The 14,198-nt window shown below is 41.9% G+C and overlaps 1 protein-coding gene across 3 annotated transcripts in view; it reads right to left on the bottom strand.

The window, feature by feature from the left end:
* Nucleotides 1-10,816, bottom strand: part of LOC140695939 (monocyte to macrophage differentiation factor-like) — a 31,700-nt gene extending 20,884 nt beyond the window's left edge. Inside the window, exons 1-2 of one of the 3 annotated variants that reach the window (XM_072959050.1) lie at nt 10,661-10,816; nt 9,668-9,817 (exon numbers count right to left, since the gene is read on the bottom strand). In XM_072959050.1, coding sequence (XP_072815151.1) covers nt 9,668-9,817; nt 10,661-10,725 — 215 coding nt within the window. In that variant the 5' untranslated portion in view covers nt 10,726-10,816. Of the gene's footprint in view, nt 1-1,866; nt 2,127-9,667; nt 9,818-10,660 lie in introns of those variants that run through there. The other 2 variants (XM_072959049.1, XM_072959051.1) reach the window with 2 other exon arrangements.
* Between the last annotated feature and the right edge of the window lie 3,382 nt (nt 10,817-14,198).

Genomic DNA, 14,198 nt, shown 5'->3' with positions numbered 1-14,198 from the left:
CTATGCTGCACCAAAAGAAAACGCCTGTAATTTTCATTTTTAAATGAATGAAGTAGAATACAAAGTCACATTACAACTGTGATAATAAGGACTGGATAGACTAGTATCCAGCAAAAAGAAGATAGTTCATAAGCTGAGATGATGCGATTCTCTACGAAGGTTGGTTTGTTTGTTTTTCCTTTCTCCTAACATTTTAAATGTTTGTGCAACAAATAATAAAACAGATTCTTTTTTTTTTTCTTTCTAGAGAAGAATTCAAAGGATGGGAAAGCAATACAAACCCTTAATCAAATAAAACCCGGTAATTTCACAGAATATTGCCACTGTTCTCTGAAAACAGGAAGAGCACAGATGTGCAGAGAAGCAAAACCAAATCAAACAAACCACATGCATAGGGTTTTCCCAACACGACTGAACCGATGTCACAGCCTCCCTTAAAGCCCCTCCTGTCTTCACTGCTGACTTTATGTTCTAAAGCCAGAACATCATGGTTGCTTTAGAATACTGATAGGATGTTCCTACTAGGGGAATACTGCCAGGCACTCAACACCCTGAGTGATAAGCAATATTCAGAAGTTGACCCAAGTCTTCAAACCCTTCTGGTGGCACAGTCCACCACAACTCTCCCTGTGTATATTTCATTTCACTCCTTCACCCTTAGGGACAGGAGGAATGAGATCTGCTTAAGGGGTGAGAGGGCATCGAGGGATTAGGCAGTTGGAAAGAAAAAAAAGTGCACCTTCAAATCTTGAAATAAAAGGCAGTGCCTAAAAGGCAACAATAACCTCCTTGAAAGATTTCATGCATTCTTTTTCTTTTTTCAAATCCCCTCTGTCACTGCACACTAAGCTAGCCTGCTCAGGGTGAAGTTCTGGGAGTGGGGATGGCTGCCTGTTTCAGACAAAGGGATGGAGTTAACACAAACACAGGAGACGTGAACTTTCACCCACTTAAACGAAGAATTAAGGGGGGGGAAAAAAAAAAAACGGCCGAGCGCTTCCTCTGGGAACTAAGCCCAGCCTTCATCCATTGCTAGATGGTAGAGACCCGGAGTTGGGATTAAGGCCACGGGACCTTCCCAGGCTGGCGTTCCCACCAGCTCTCAAGCGACAGAGCGGCCGGCCAGCCTTCCGGAGGTGCCTCCTCGGTTCCTCCTCCTCCTTTCCTAACACAGGCGACTCAACAGCAGGTCTCATCACCCGAATGCTAACTTGCCCCTCCTCAGCGCCCAAAATAGCACGCCTTGGGACTCCAAGCCTGAGAACCCACAAGGCCCGCACTTGGCCAGGCAAGGCTAAACCGGCAGAGCGTGCCTCAGTTTCCCTGCTGCTAGGCCGTTCAAAGACAAAGCACCTAACACGCCCAGCACCCCCAGCTTACCACAAATCTCGCTGCAGGGCGCAGCGGCCAACCGGCCCCGGGTCTGCGCCTCCCAAGAGACCCCCCACGCTGGGGCAAGGGGTGACGGAGGACAATGCCAGGGTTGGAAGACCCAAGGGTGGCGCCTGCGGCTGGGGGTCGGGTCCTCCGAGCAAGCAAGAGCCCTGCCTAGATGGCAGAGGGTTAAGCCGGGTGAGCAATGGGATCCCCTGGGAGGAGGGCAGGCTCGGGGTCTGAGGTCTGGGAATCCGAGGTCCGGTCCGCAGATCGCGAGGGGGTACCCAGGTCAGACATGAGATCCTGGTAGTAGGAGGAAAAGGACTGCCCAGGGACAGCCGGGCGCGGAATCTCCCATGTCAGTCCCCGGCCAAAGCGCCAGATCCACCAGGGATGGACCCAGGTGAGGAGCCGGGACCCACACGGGAGGAGGCGGGATCCAGGACCTTTCCGGCACGAGAAAAGGGGCGGGGGCGCCACGCTTCTCACCGCTGGAATCGATTCTGGAACCGCATTGATCCTCTGCTCGTCCTCGGGGGCCGGGAGCTCCGTCTCGTCTGCGCCGGCGGCCGGGCGGGCGGCCCTCATGAGCTTGGGCTGCTCCGGAGGCCGCCGCGTGCCCGGCGGACCGCTCGGCGGGGCAGGGATGGAATGGGTTAGGCTGGGGGTCGGGACAGGGCCGAAGCCAAACCGGGCAGCTGGGGGCGGGAGGGAGGCCGCTTCAACGGCCCGGGCGCCTCCCGCCTCCCGCCTCCCGCCTCCGGGCGCGGCCTCGCAGCGGAGGGGCGGGGCGCCAGGGAGGGGCGGAGGAGCCGGGAGGGCGGCGCGCTTCTGGAACGGGTAGAGTTGGAGCGTGAAATGACAAGTGGCGGAGGGCAGAGGAAGAGAAATTGTAAAGGAGGAGGTGGGGCACGAGTCATAAAAGCAGCTATAAAGAAAATAGCCCCCAACGGGGACCCCTGTCTGCGATCTAGTCCTGGCTCTGTGTCACTGGTTCATTCTTCATGATCTATTTCTCCATCCCTCTGTTCATTTATTTCTTCTTCGTTTGCAGGACCAGCTACCCCTAGGCTGTTGTGTGAGGTTCCAGGGCAGATTTAAAACCTTTCCTTGTCTGTCATGCGAGGAGTATCGTCTAACTCAGATTCCATGAGAACCGCCAACGAGGAGCCCTCCCAGGGATACTTATATGTTATTCTTAATTTATTTTAGTCCAGGCAGCCTCCAGATAAACCAAAAAGTGGATCTGAGGTGATGTGATCCTGTCATAACAGCCTCATTCTCACAGAGTGCTCACAGCAGAAGTAACTGTACTGCCAGAAGCACCAGTGGGTTGCCCACACAGGGAGGTGGGGCTGAAACCTGAGCCAACTCCCAATGGCTGTTATTTCCTGTGGATTTATGCCACCAACAGTTTTGTGAGTGTAGCCCCCTACAGGATATCTGAGCAGATTACTGGAGCTCTATGGCTCTGCCCGATCCAACATCAGCAGCAGTGGGCTTCATGGGTGCATCCACATGAAGGCAGGGTTGGGGTCTATGCTAATTTCCAGTGATCCCACAGAGGGTCTGGGTGCAGGACTACAGAGGGTGCCAGGGGATTTATGCGAGCATCTTTGTGACCACAGAGCCTGAAGGATACCTGGGCTGATTGCCCACATTCCCATGGCTGAGGCAAAGATTAGGTCAATGCCAATAACAGTGTACATAGTTAGCATGCACATTGGGTGACAGGTGACATCACAGAGCAAATTTCTTAGTGGATAGCTCCTTTGGAGGAAACTCTGTAGCTTCTTTCTCAGAAGGGACATTTCAGTACAATCTGCCTCACACCACAACTTAGAATTAGATCTAGGGGCTTCAATTCCAATAACTGAAGAGCAAACCTTGCCCTGTGACAACCACAGAGCAAAAAGGAGGCCCTGCTCAACACCCAGTACAGGCTCTAGTTACCACAACAACAATCATACCTCCTATCAAGGGGATAAAGGCCAGTACACCATGAGAAAAGATTTTGCAGGCATCCATACCAAGAAAAACAGCCCTCACACCAAAGTTTTAGACTCATGCAGGCTACACAGGGAGTCTCTCACATAAAAATAGCCCTTTAATACCAGAATAAATAATTGTCTCTCTTAAATTCATAAATTCAGAGAAATACAAGTAAAATAAAGAAACTGAAGAACCATTTTCAATTAAAAAAACAAGAGAATTCCTCTGAAAGAACAAAAATTGAAAGATACCTCTCCAGTTCAAAGATGAGATAATAAAATAGTGACAGAATTAATAAAGGCTGTTGATAGAAATAGAGATCATGTAAAAAGAAACTAGAAAATATGAAGAGGAACCAATCAAAACCAGAAAACTCAACTGCAAAGATGAAAATCAAGCTAAATGCAATAAATATCAAACTAAATAATGCTGGAGAATAAGTAACTGATTGGAAGATTAAATGATAGAAATCACCAAATCAGGAAGTTTCATGATGGCAGAATGGAAGAATACAGAGCTTACAATCTCCCACAAATACATCCAAAATATATCTACATGTGGAAAATTCTCAGAGAATATCTACTGAACTCTGGAAGAAGATGTCATACAAGTGAAGAAAATCATCACTAAACCAGGTAGGAGAAAAAAAAAAAAGAAATCAGGATGGGAACTGCCCTTCAGAGAGGTAGTGGCAAAGAGGAAATTGTCCTCACCTTGGGAAGCCTCCTCTACAGCAGGGAGGTTCAGTGGGATAAAAGAGGCTATTCAGAGGCTCAGAGAAGAGCACAGGATCCATTTTGCAGCAGATACAATGGAAAGAGACTAGCACAGAGAGTCTGTGCAGAAATACAAAATAAACTGAAAAACAAGGATTAAAATGGCAATAAACACACATTTATCAATAATTACTATAAATGCCAATGAACTCAATTCTCCAATCAAAAGACACAGAGAGACAGATTGGAAAATTAAAAAAAAAAAGAAGACCAACATTATGGTGAGTGACACACATAGACTGCAAGTGAGAAGATGGAAAAAGATATTTCATGCAAATAAAAATGACAAGAAAGCAGGGGTAGCAATACTCATATCAGACAAAATAGACTTTAAAACAAAGATCATGAAGAAAGACACTATATAATGATAAAATGAGCAATAAAAGAAAAAATATACCCAGTACAGAGGCATTAAATATATAAAATCATACCAACAAATATAAAAAGATAAGTTGATGGTAATAAAATACTAGTAGGAATACTAATTTTATTGGAAACGCATCCAGAAAGAAAATAAATTAACAGAGATACTAAATGACACAATAGAACAGTTAGACATAATTGATATTTCAGGACATTATGTCAAAAATTTATATATATTCTTTTCAAGTGCAGATGGAACATTCTTTAGGATAGATCACATATGTGGCACATACTTGGACATAAAATAAGCCTCAACAAATTTAAAAGGATAGAAATTAGTTCAAGTATCTTTTCTGACCACAATGGCATGCAACTAGAAATCAACCACAGAAAGAGAAATAAGAAAAAATAAATAAAAAAGACTGCATGGAGACTAAACAACATGCTACTATAAAACAACAACAACAACAACGACAACAAAACAAAAAGATAGATCAATGATAAATTCAAAGAGGAAATTCAAAAATATCTTGAGAAAAATGATAATGAAATTACAACGACACAGAATCTATGGGATGCAGCAAAAACAGTCTAAAGAGGGATGTTCATAGCAATACAGGCCTTCCTCAAATATCTTGAGAAAAATGATAATGAAATTACAACCACACAGAATCTATGGGATGCAGCAAAAACAGTCTAAAGAGGGATGTTCATAGCAATACAGGCCTTCCTCAAAAAATAAGAACAATCTCAAATAAACAACCTAACCTAGCACCAAAAACGATTAGAAAAAGAAGAACAAGCAAGACCTAAATTTAGCAGAAGGAAAGCAATAATTAAGATCAGGGAGGAAACAAATAAAATAGAGATTTAAAAACAATAGGAAAAAATCAATAAAACCAAGAACTGTTTTTTTGATAGAGTAAACACTATGACAAACCTCTGGCCCAGCTCACCAAGAAGAAAAGACAGAGGGCACAAATAAACAAAATAAGATATGAAAGAGGTAAATTACAACCAACACCACAAAAATTAAAAAAAAATAACCAAATACTATGAACAATTCTGCAACAACAAATTGGACAACCTCGGAAAAAATGGACAAGTTTCTAGGAACATACAATTCACCAAAACTCAATCAAGGATAAATAGATAATTTGAACAGACTGATCACTAGAAATAGAATAGAATCAGTAATAACATTCCTGCAAACAAAAGTCCAGGACTAGATGGCTTCACTGGGGAATTCTACCAAACATGGAAAGAAGAACTTATACAAATACTTCTCAAACTGTTCCAAAAAACTGAAGAAGAGAGAACACTCCCAAACTCATTCTAGATATCATCCTGATACCAAAACTTGACAAAGACATTACCAAAAAAGAGAACTACAGGCCAATATCTTTAATTAATGTAGATGCAAATATTCTCAACAAAATATAAGCAGACATAATCCAACATCATAAAAAAATTATACAACATGATAAAGTTGGATTCCTCACAGGGACACAGGATAGTTTATCATATGAAATCAGTCAATGTGATACACTACATCAACAAAAGAAAGGGAAAGAAATCACATGATCATAACAATAGATGCAGAAAAACCATTTGGTATCCATTCATGATAAAAACTGCTACAAAAATGGGAAGAAAGGAAACACATCTTAACATAATAAAAGCTACTTATGAAAAATTGACAGCCAACATAATACCTAACAGTGAAAAGCTGAAATAGTCCCCCTAAAATTTGGAGAATGCCCACTCCCACTACTTCTATTCAACATAGAAATAGAAGTCTTAGGAACAGCAATCAGACAAGAAAAATAAATAAAATTTATTCAACTGGAAAGGAAGAGGTTAAATTGTCATTATAGGCAGAAGATAAGATACTATATATAGAAAACCCTAAAGATTCCACATAAAGACTATGAGAACTGATAAATTCAGCAAGCTATCAGAATACAAGATTATCATACAGAGTGCTGTTGCATTCCCTTACATTAACAATAAACATATCACAAAGGAAAAGTTAAAAAATCTCTTAAAATTGCATCAGAAAAAAAAAAAAACTTACCACAAATACACCTGTTCAAGGAGGTAACATATACTTAGAACTATAAAACATTGATAAAGGAAAGTGAAGATGATTCAGTGAAATGGATTGGAATAATTAATATTTGTAAATAATCATACTACCCAAAGCAATCTACAAATTTCTTGCAATCCCTATCAAATTACCCAGGACATTTTTCACATAACTAGAACAAATAACACTACAATTCATATGAAACCATACACGTACACACACATAAACACACACACACACACACACACAAATAGAATTGCTAAAGTAATCATGAGGGAAAAGAACAGAACTGGAGGCATAACTATCACAGATTTCAAACAATACTTCAAATCTACAGTAATCAAGACAGTATGGTATTGGCACAGAAAAGATGTATCGATCAATGGAACATAATAGAGATCTCAGAAATAAACCCACATACCCAATGGCAATTAATCTTTGACAAAGAAGGCAAGAATATACAATAGAGAAAAGAGTCTCTTCAATAAGTCGTGCTGGGAAAACTGGACAGCTTCATGTAAAATAATGATATTAGAATGTTCTGTAACACCAAATACAAAAATAAACTAAAAATAGATTAAAAACCTAAATGTGAGACTGGATACTATAAAACTCCTAGATGAAAGCATAGGCAAAACAATCTTTGATGTAAATCACAGCAATATTTTTTGGATCTGTCTCTTAGAATAATGGAAATAAAAGCAAAAATTTCAAAACAAAATGGGATGTTAATAAACTCAAAAACTTTCACACAACAAAGGAAACCATAAACAAAATGAAAAGACAACTTATGGAATGAAAGAAAATATTTGCAAAGATACTACAAACAAGGAATTAATTTCCAAAATATATAAACAGCTTATACAGCTCGATATCAAAAAAAAAAAGCCCAATCTGAAAATGAGCAGAAGACCTAAATAGACATTTCTCCAAAGAAGACATACAGGTAGCCCACAGGCACATGATAAAAATGCTCAACAATGCTAATTATTAGAAAAATGCAAATGAAAACCACAATGAGGTATCACCTCACACATGTCAGATTGACTATCATCAAAAAGTCTACAAATAATAAATGTTGGAGGGGATGTGGGAAAAAAAGGAACCCTCTTACACTGTTGGTGTGAATGTAAATTGGTGCAGCCACTTTGGAGCAGTATGGAATTTTCTTAAAAAAACTAAAACTAGAGTTACTATGTGACCCCAAAATCACACTCCTGGGCATATACCTGGAGAAAATGCTAATTCAAAAATATACATTCACCCCCATGTTCATAACAGCACTATTTACAATAGTCAAGATAAGGAGGCAACCTAAGTGTCCAGTGTCCATAGATGAATGGTTCAAGATTTGGTATATATATACACACACATATGCAATAGAATATGACTGAACCATAATAAAGAATACAATAATGCCATTCGTACCAACATGGATGGGCCTAGAGATTATCATACTAAGTGAAGTAAGTCAGAGAAAGATAAATATCATATGATATCAGTTATATGTGTAATCTAAAAAAAAGTACAAATGAACTTATTTACAAAGTAGAGACAGACACAGACATTAAAAAACAAAAACTATCATTACCAATGGGAAAGAGGATGAGGGATAATTTAAGAGCCTGAGACTAACATATACACACTAGTATATGTAAAATAGATAAACAGCTACCCTGCTAAATAGCACAGAGAGCTATATTCAGTATCTTATAACCTATAATAAAAAAATCTAAAAAAGTAATATATATGTATATATACTGTATGTATGTATGTATGTATACAACTGAATCATCAATTTGCTGTACACCTGAAACTAATTTATTGAAAATACCCACTGCAGTTTTAAAACTAAAAGTGCAGTTTCAGGCTTTCCTTAGTCTTGATCAATTTTTAAATGTCTGATTGTCATGTATTTTTGTTTTGTAACTCTTTCCTTCTTTATTTCCACCGAGATATCATTCTCCCCCCAACTCCTGTTGAAGGTTTGCACAAGCTGTCTGGAGAAGGCATAACTAAGGCAGGATACAAACACCATTTAAACCCCTTTCACCGTAAGTGTCTTCCATTATAAAAGATAAGGTGAAGACAAAAACAACAACAACACAGTCACTTATTTTCCTGCTTTCCTTGAGCCAGGGGGTATTATATAACTCAGTTCTGACTAAGGTGACATAAGAGGAAGTTTGCTCCTAGAATTTATTTTCTCTATGATAGAATGAAAGGACTTGACAGAAGTACATGAGGAAGCCCCATTTTCCATCCTTTTTATTTCTTAATATTTGGAATAGGTCACATTAATGATGTTTGGATTGACACATTCATTTAGTTATCGTGAGGGAAACAAGGGAATCACATACAGTCTCCTGTCATTGTTGAGATGTTTAACCAATCTCTTGAAACTATCTTCTGACATATTGCTTATGGAATAATTCTCATGTTTTAAAAATAGATGTGTTTATTGCTGTCACCATTGAGTATATTATTATGTTTATTACAGTCAGACATACCCCAATTGATACTCAGGTTTTCCCACTAGAAAATGAGGAAAGTAGACAAAACTAGAATCTAATATGTGAAGGAGGTAAAGTGTGAGACCAATTTCAAATGTCGAGTAAGTACTAAAGAGACTGAGCTGGAACAAATAACCAGGACAAGATAAGAATTTGACTGAACGTGAGTGAGAACAAAAGAGAAATGTTTATAAGAATTACCAGGAATATTATTGACTATCCATTTCTTTCATTTATGGATCAACAGTTATGTCATTGGCTTAAAATTGCAAATTAGAAATTAACCAAACACTGTAAATCAACTCTACTTCAATTAAAGAAAGAACCGTAAAAAAATAAAAATAAAAAAGGAATATTTGACAGAGATGTATGTTCCCTGCCAGGTCTGAAATATTTAATATCTGGCCCTTTTCAGAAAGTTTGTCACCCCTTATAACTTTGGCAAAGAGCAAAGCAGCCAAGTATACAGCAGATCTTTCATGATCCTGCCCCGCCTGCTCCTCAGCACCCTCCGCCCCGCTCTCCCGGCTCTGAGCCCCCCGGGGACGGAAACTTACCGGTCCCTGGTTCTCACGGTGCTCTGTCCCCTCGTCCGTCCGGGAAGGTCAGCTCCTGGCGACGACCGCTGACTCAGGCTTCCTCGGGAACGGCACCTCCGGAAACAGGGCACTTCGGCCGCCCCTCGCAAGTCTTTTCTTTCTTTACACCTATCGGGCCATGAATTCACAGGAGTGGGTTTCCACGGGGCTGGCTCCTTCCCCTCGGCTCTCACGCCGCCCGCCTCTGGCCGCAGCAGGCTGGCACATCACCGGAGCCCTCTCTGCTTTCCCTCTTTCTCAGACCACTTCCCCGACACGTGTCAGGAAGTGCTCCCGCTCCGGCGGCGGGAACCGGGCCCTTGTTCGTTCACAGCGATGCCAGCAGCGCGCTGGGTGCCGCCGCCACCGCCCGCTTTCCGCCGCCGTCTCCCGCCTCCCGCCGCCGCCTGCCGCCGCCCGCAACCCGCCGCGCTCCCGCTCCGCGCGGCGGGAACCGGGTCCTTGTTCGTACACAGCGATGCCAGCAGCGTGCTGGGTGCCGCTGCCTCCCGCCGCCGCCTCCCGCCTCCCGCCGCCGCCTGCCGCCGCCCGCAGCCCGCCGCGCTCCCGCTCCGCGCGGCGGGAACCGGGTCCTTGTTCGTACACAGCGATGCCAGCAGCGTGCTGGGTGCCGCCGCCGCCGCCGCCGCCCGCCGCCGCCTCCCGCCTCCTGCTGCCGCCTGCCGCCGCCCGCAGCCCGCCGCGCTCCCGCTCCGCACGGCGGGAACCGGGCCCTTGTTCGTTCACAGCGATGCCAGCAGCGTGCTGGGTGCCGCCGCCGCCGCCCGCCTCCCGCCGCCGCCCGCCTCCCGCCGCCGCCCGCCGCCACCGCCGCCCGCCGCCTCCCGCCCGCCGCCCGCCGCCGCCCGCCGCCGCCGCCCGCCGCCTCCCGCCTCCCGCTGCCGCCCGCCGCCTCCCGCCCGCCTCCCGCCGCCACCGCCGCCGCTTCGTGGAGCCGTTCGCGGGGCCTACCTTTTTGAAGAGTACCCATGCCCTCCATGGCTCCAACACCCCTTTTCTCTTGACTCCGCGTCCATGGGGCCCCAGGAGCCACTCCACGTTCACGGAGAGGCCTGGAGGACACACAGCGCTCACTGCTCCGCTCCTCATGGCGTAGGTCCTCTCTGGAAGCCACTGGAACAAGGCAGGGCCCGCCCCCAGGAAGGGGGCGTGGCCACGGCGCCCGCTCCAAGGACCCCGGGTCAGGCTGCCCTCCGCGCCGCCTGAAGAAACGCAGCCCCACTGTGATTGGATGAGACAATGCACTATAATAAGATGAATGTAATAATGGCCGCATCTTTTCAAATACAGAATATGGACGTTTTCATTTTCACAGCTATGAATTTGGTTTTCCAAAATCTGGTTCCCAAAACTAATTTCTAAATGTTACAGCAGGGGGTCGGGGCAGTAATGGAAAGAAATGATTTATTTCATATATTCTTTTGATATGGTATATTACATTAATAGACTTTCTTCTGTTGAACCATTCTTGCAAACCTGGGATGAATCCCACTTGGTCACGGTGTATAATCCTTTTCATATGGTGCAGGATTCAGTGTGCTAGTATTGAGGATTCTTGCATCTAAACGAGAAATATCAGTCTATAGTTTTCTTGTACCATTTTGTCTGGCTTTGGTCTTAAAGGATGCGTTGGGAAGTGTTCCTGCCTCATCTGTTTTCTTGAAGAGATTGTGTACAGTGGTGTCAGTGTTTCTTTAAATATTTGTTGGAATTCTCCTGTGAAACTATTTGGGCCTGGAGATTTCCTATTTTGGGAGCTTCTAAATTCCAAGTTCAATTTTTTTAGTGGTTATAGGACATTCAGGTAGTCTATTTTACCTTAGTTGACTTTTGGTAGTTTGTGGTTTTCAAAGAATTGGTCCTTCCAATTTAGTTATTCATTTATTAATTCTTTTGTTTTTCAATTATAAAATTTTATTGAGAAATATATATATTTGTATTTGTATTTTCTCATATAATATTCACAGATGTGATTTTGGTGAGTTAAGAATCATAATGTCAGTATTTAACAGAACCATGCAGCTCCTCACTTGCTAGCTCTGAGTTTTTAGTTATGGACTTGGTACAGTTAAGATAATCCAGCTGTTGGACTACAGAACAAAGCTAAACCTTTTGCTTCAACTGAATTTCAAGTAAATAACTATACTCCATTGGATATGGGAAGCAGCAAGGGTATATTGCTCACAAAACCCAGGAGAGACAGGGAAATGTTCACATGAGAAGCACTAAAGAATTTGAACCATCCTAGTTTGCAATCCCAATTCTGCCACTTATAAACTATGCAATAGTGGGGTAGTTAATATCTCTAAGCTTTTTTCTTTGTCTGTAAGATGGAAATAATAATAGTGCCCATCTTACAAGGTTGTAAAGATTAAATGAATCAGATACATAAAATCTCTCAATATATAATATGCACATATATTTATAATTAGTGTAACTCTTTAAATTGGGTGTGCCTGAGTAATGCCACTAAAATTGCTTCTCTTTGTTCTCACTCCAAATTTTCCCTACTGCCTTTTTTTACCTTTCTCAATCACATGCTTTTCTGGGAACTTTAACTGAAAACAGGAAGGCTATGGCACATGACTCACCACCATCAATATCTTGTGAATGACAAAACCAGCTAATCATATTATTTTAGTCATAATAACTCCACTTTCTTAATTCTTATTTCAGGGTCTGCCTCTTCCAGGAATCTTTCCCCAGTGAATACCCATCATTCTCGTGCAGAATCCGTCATTATACCATCCCTCCATTCATGTATTTGACAATCATTTATTGAGCATGTGTTATATATGAGGAACATTTTCCCTCTAAGATTTTTGCTTCCTCAAATTCAATGACCTTCACCTCTATTCTACTTCAGCTACTCACCATCAATCAGATCTTCACTACCTGTGAAATCTTTAAATTTCAATGTTCTTTTCTCTAACCACAATTTTCTGTAACTTCCAATTCTCTTGAAAATTACCTACCAAGACTGCCCTTCCTTTTTATAACCTAATTAGGCCTTCTGGCTCCTTTGACTTTCCCACTTTGTCTTAGTTTATCAATTTCCTTTGGTTTTTTCTTCTATATTCAACCTGGACCTAGTGCTGAAATTATCCTTTTAACAACACTCTCAAATTCTTTCTCTTATGCTTCTGTAGGACCTATTCAGTAAAATGACAATGATGAATTTATTTTAAAATACTTCTCATCCATACTTATATGTGGGGGCATGGAGCACTGCTGAAATAAACCAAAAACTCATTTTATGAGTGCATGTTGCAGTACAAGTGATAATCATTATGGCTGGTGTAATACTCAGCTCCAGTCAGACCTTCAGTGTTGCCCTTTACATCTTCCTCTCAGTCTATAAACATAATAAAGTTTCTTCCAAAACAACTATTAGTCAACCCTTTCTTGATCTCTGTTGCTACTATTCAGTTTTCTATCTGAATTTTTCAGATGGGTAATATACATTCAGTATCTCTGTTTTCTGACTTCACATTCACTCTGTAACTGACAGCAATCTAGCTTTTATCTCCATGTTCCATCAAATAGCTCTTATACATATTACCAGTTATCTGCTAAATACCAGTGGGTACTGCCTCCCACCCCTAGTTTGTGTCTTACTAGATACCAATCCTGCATTTAATATTGTCGATCAAGCTCCCCATCCTGAAATATCAAAACTCTTGGTTTCTGAGAAGTTACACATTTAACACCTTTATTGTGATATACTTCCTTGGTTTCTGTGACAGTACAGAGTTTTAAAAATAAACTTTATTGGGATATAGTTGTCTTAGAGTAAAATGCCCTCATTTGTGAACAGTGTACTACTCTCTGAGTATGACAAACATGCACCCTCCTGTATTACCACCATAATCAAGATATAGAATATTTCTTTCATTCCCCAAAGTTCCCTCTTGCCCCTTTTCAGTCAGTCCTCTCTCCCTCCCCAGCCAGCTGCTGATCTGCTTTTATAGATCACTATAGATCAGATTTTCCTTTAAAATATTTCATATAAAATAAATTGTAGAGTATTTACTCTTTTATGTGTGGTGTCTTTCACCTAGCATGACGTTTTTGAGATTCCTTGATGTCGTTTGGTGTATCAATAGTTCATCCCTTTTTATAGCTGTGTAGTATTCCATAGTATGGATGTACCTTAGTTTGTTTACCCATTCAGGAGCTGTGGAGCATTCAAGTTGTTTCCAGTTTTGGGCTATCACAAGTAAAGGTACTGTGAACATTCAAGTGGCCATATCCTCTTACTAGTTCTCCTGCCTCTGACTGCTTCTGCTCTGTTTCCTTTTGATCTCTCTTTTTGAGCCCCTGAATGTCGATATTGTCTAGACTTATGTTTTAGCCCCAGAGTTATTCTTACTCTGTAAGTTTTACATTGGCATTCTCATCTATTTTCACCATTTAAATTCCCACCTGTATGGTGATTACTTCCAAATCTATGCCTTGTGTGGCTAAATGCTAGACATCCATCTAAATT

Source organism: Vicugna pacos, chromosome 4 (assembly GCF_048564905.1).
Source record: "Vicugna pacos chromosome 4, VicPac4, whole genome shotgun sequence".
NCBI lineage: Eukaryota > Metazoa > Chordata > Mammalia > Artiodactyla > Camelidae > Vicugna > Vicugna pacos.
This window is presented reverse-complemented; position numbering and strand designations above follow the sequence as displayed.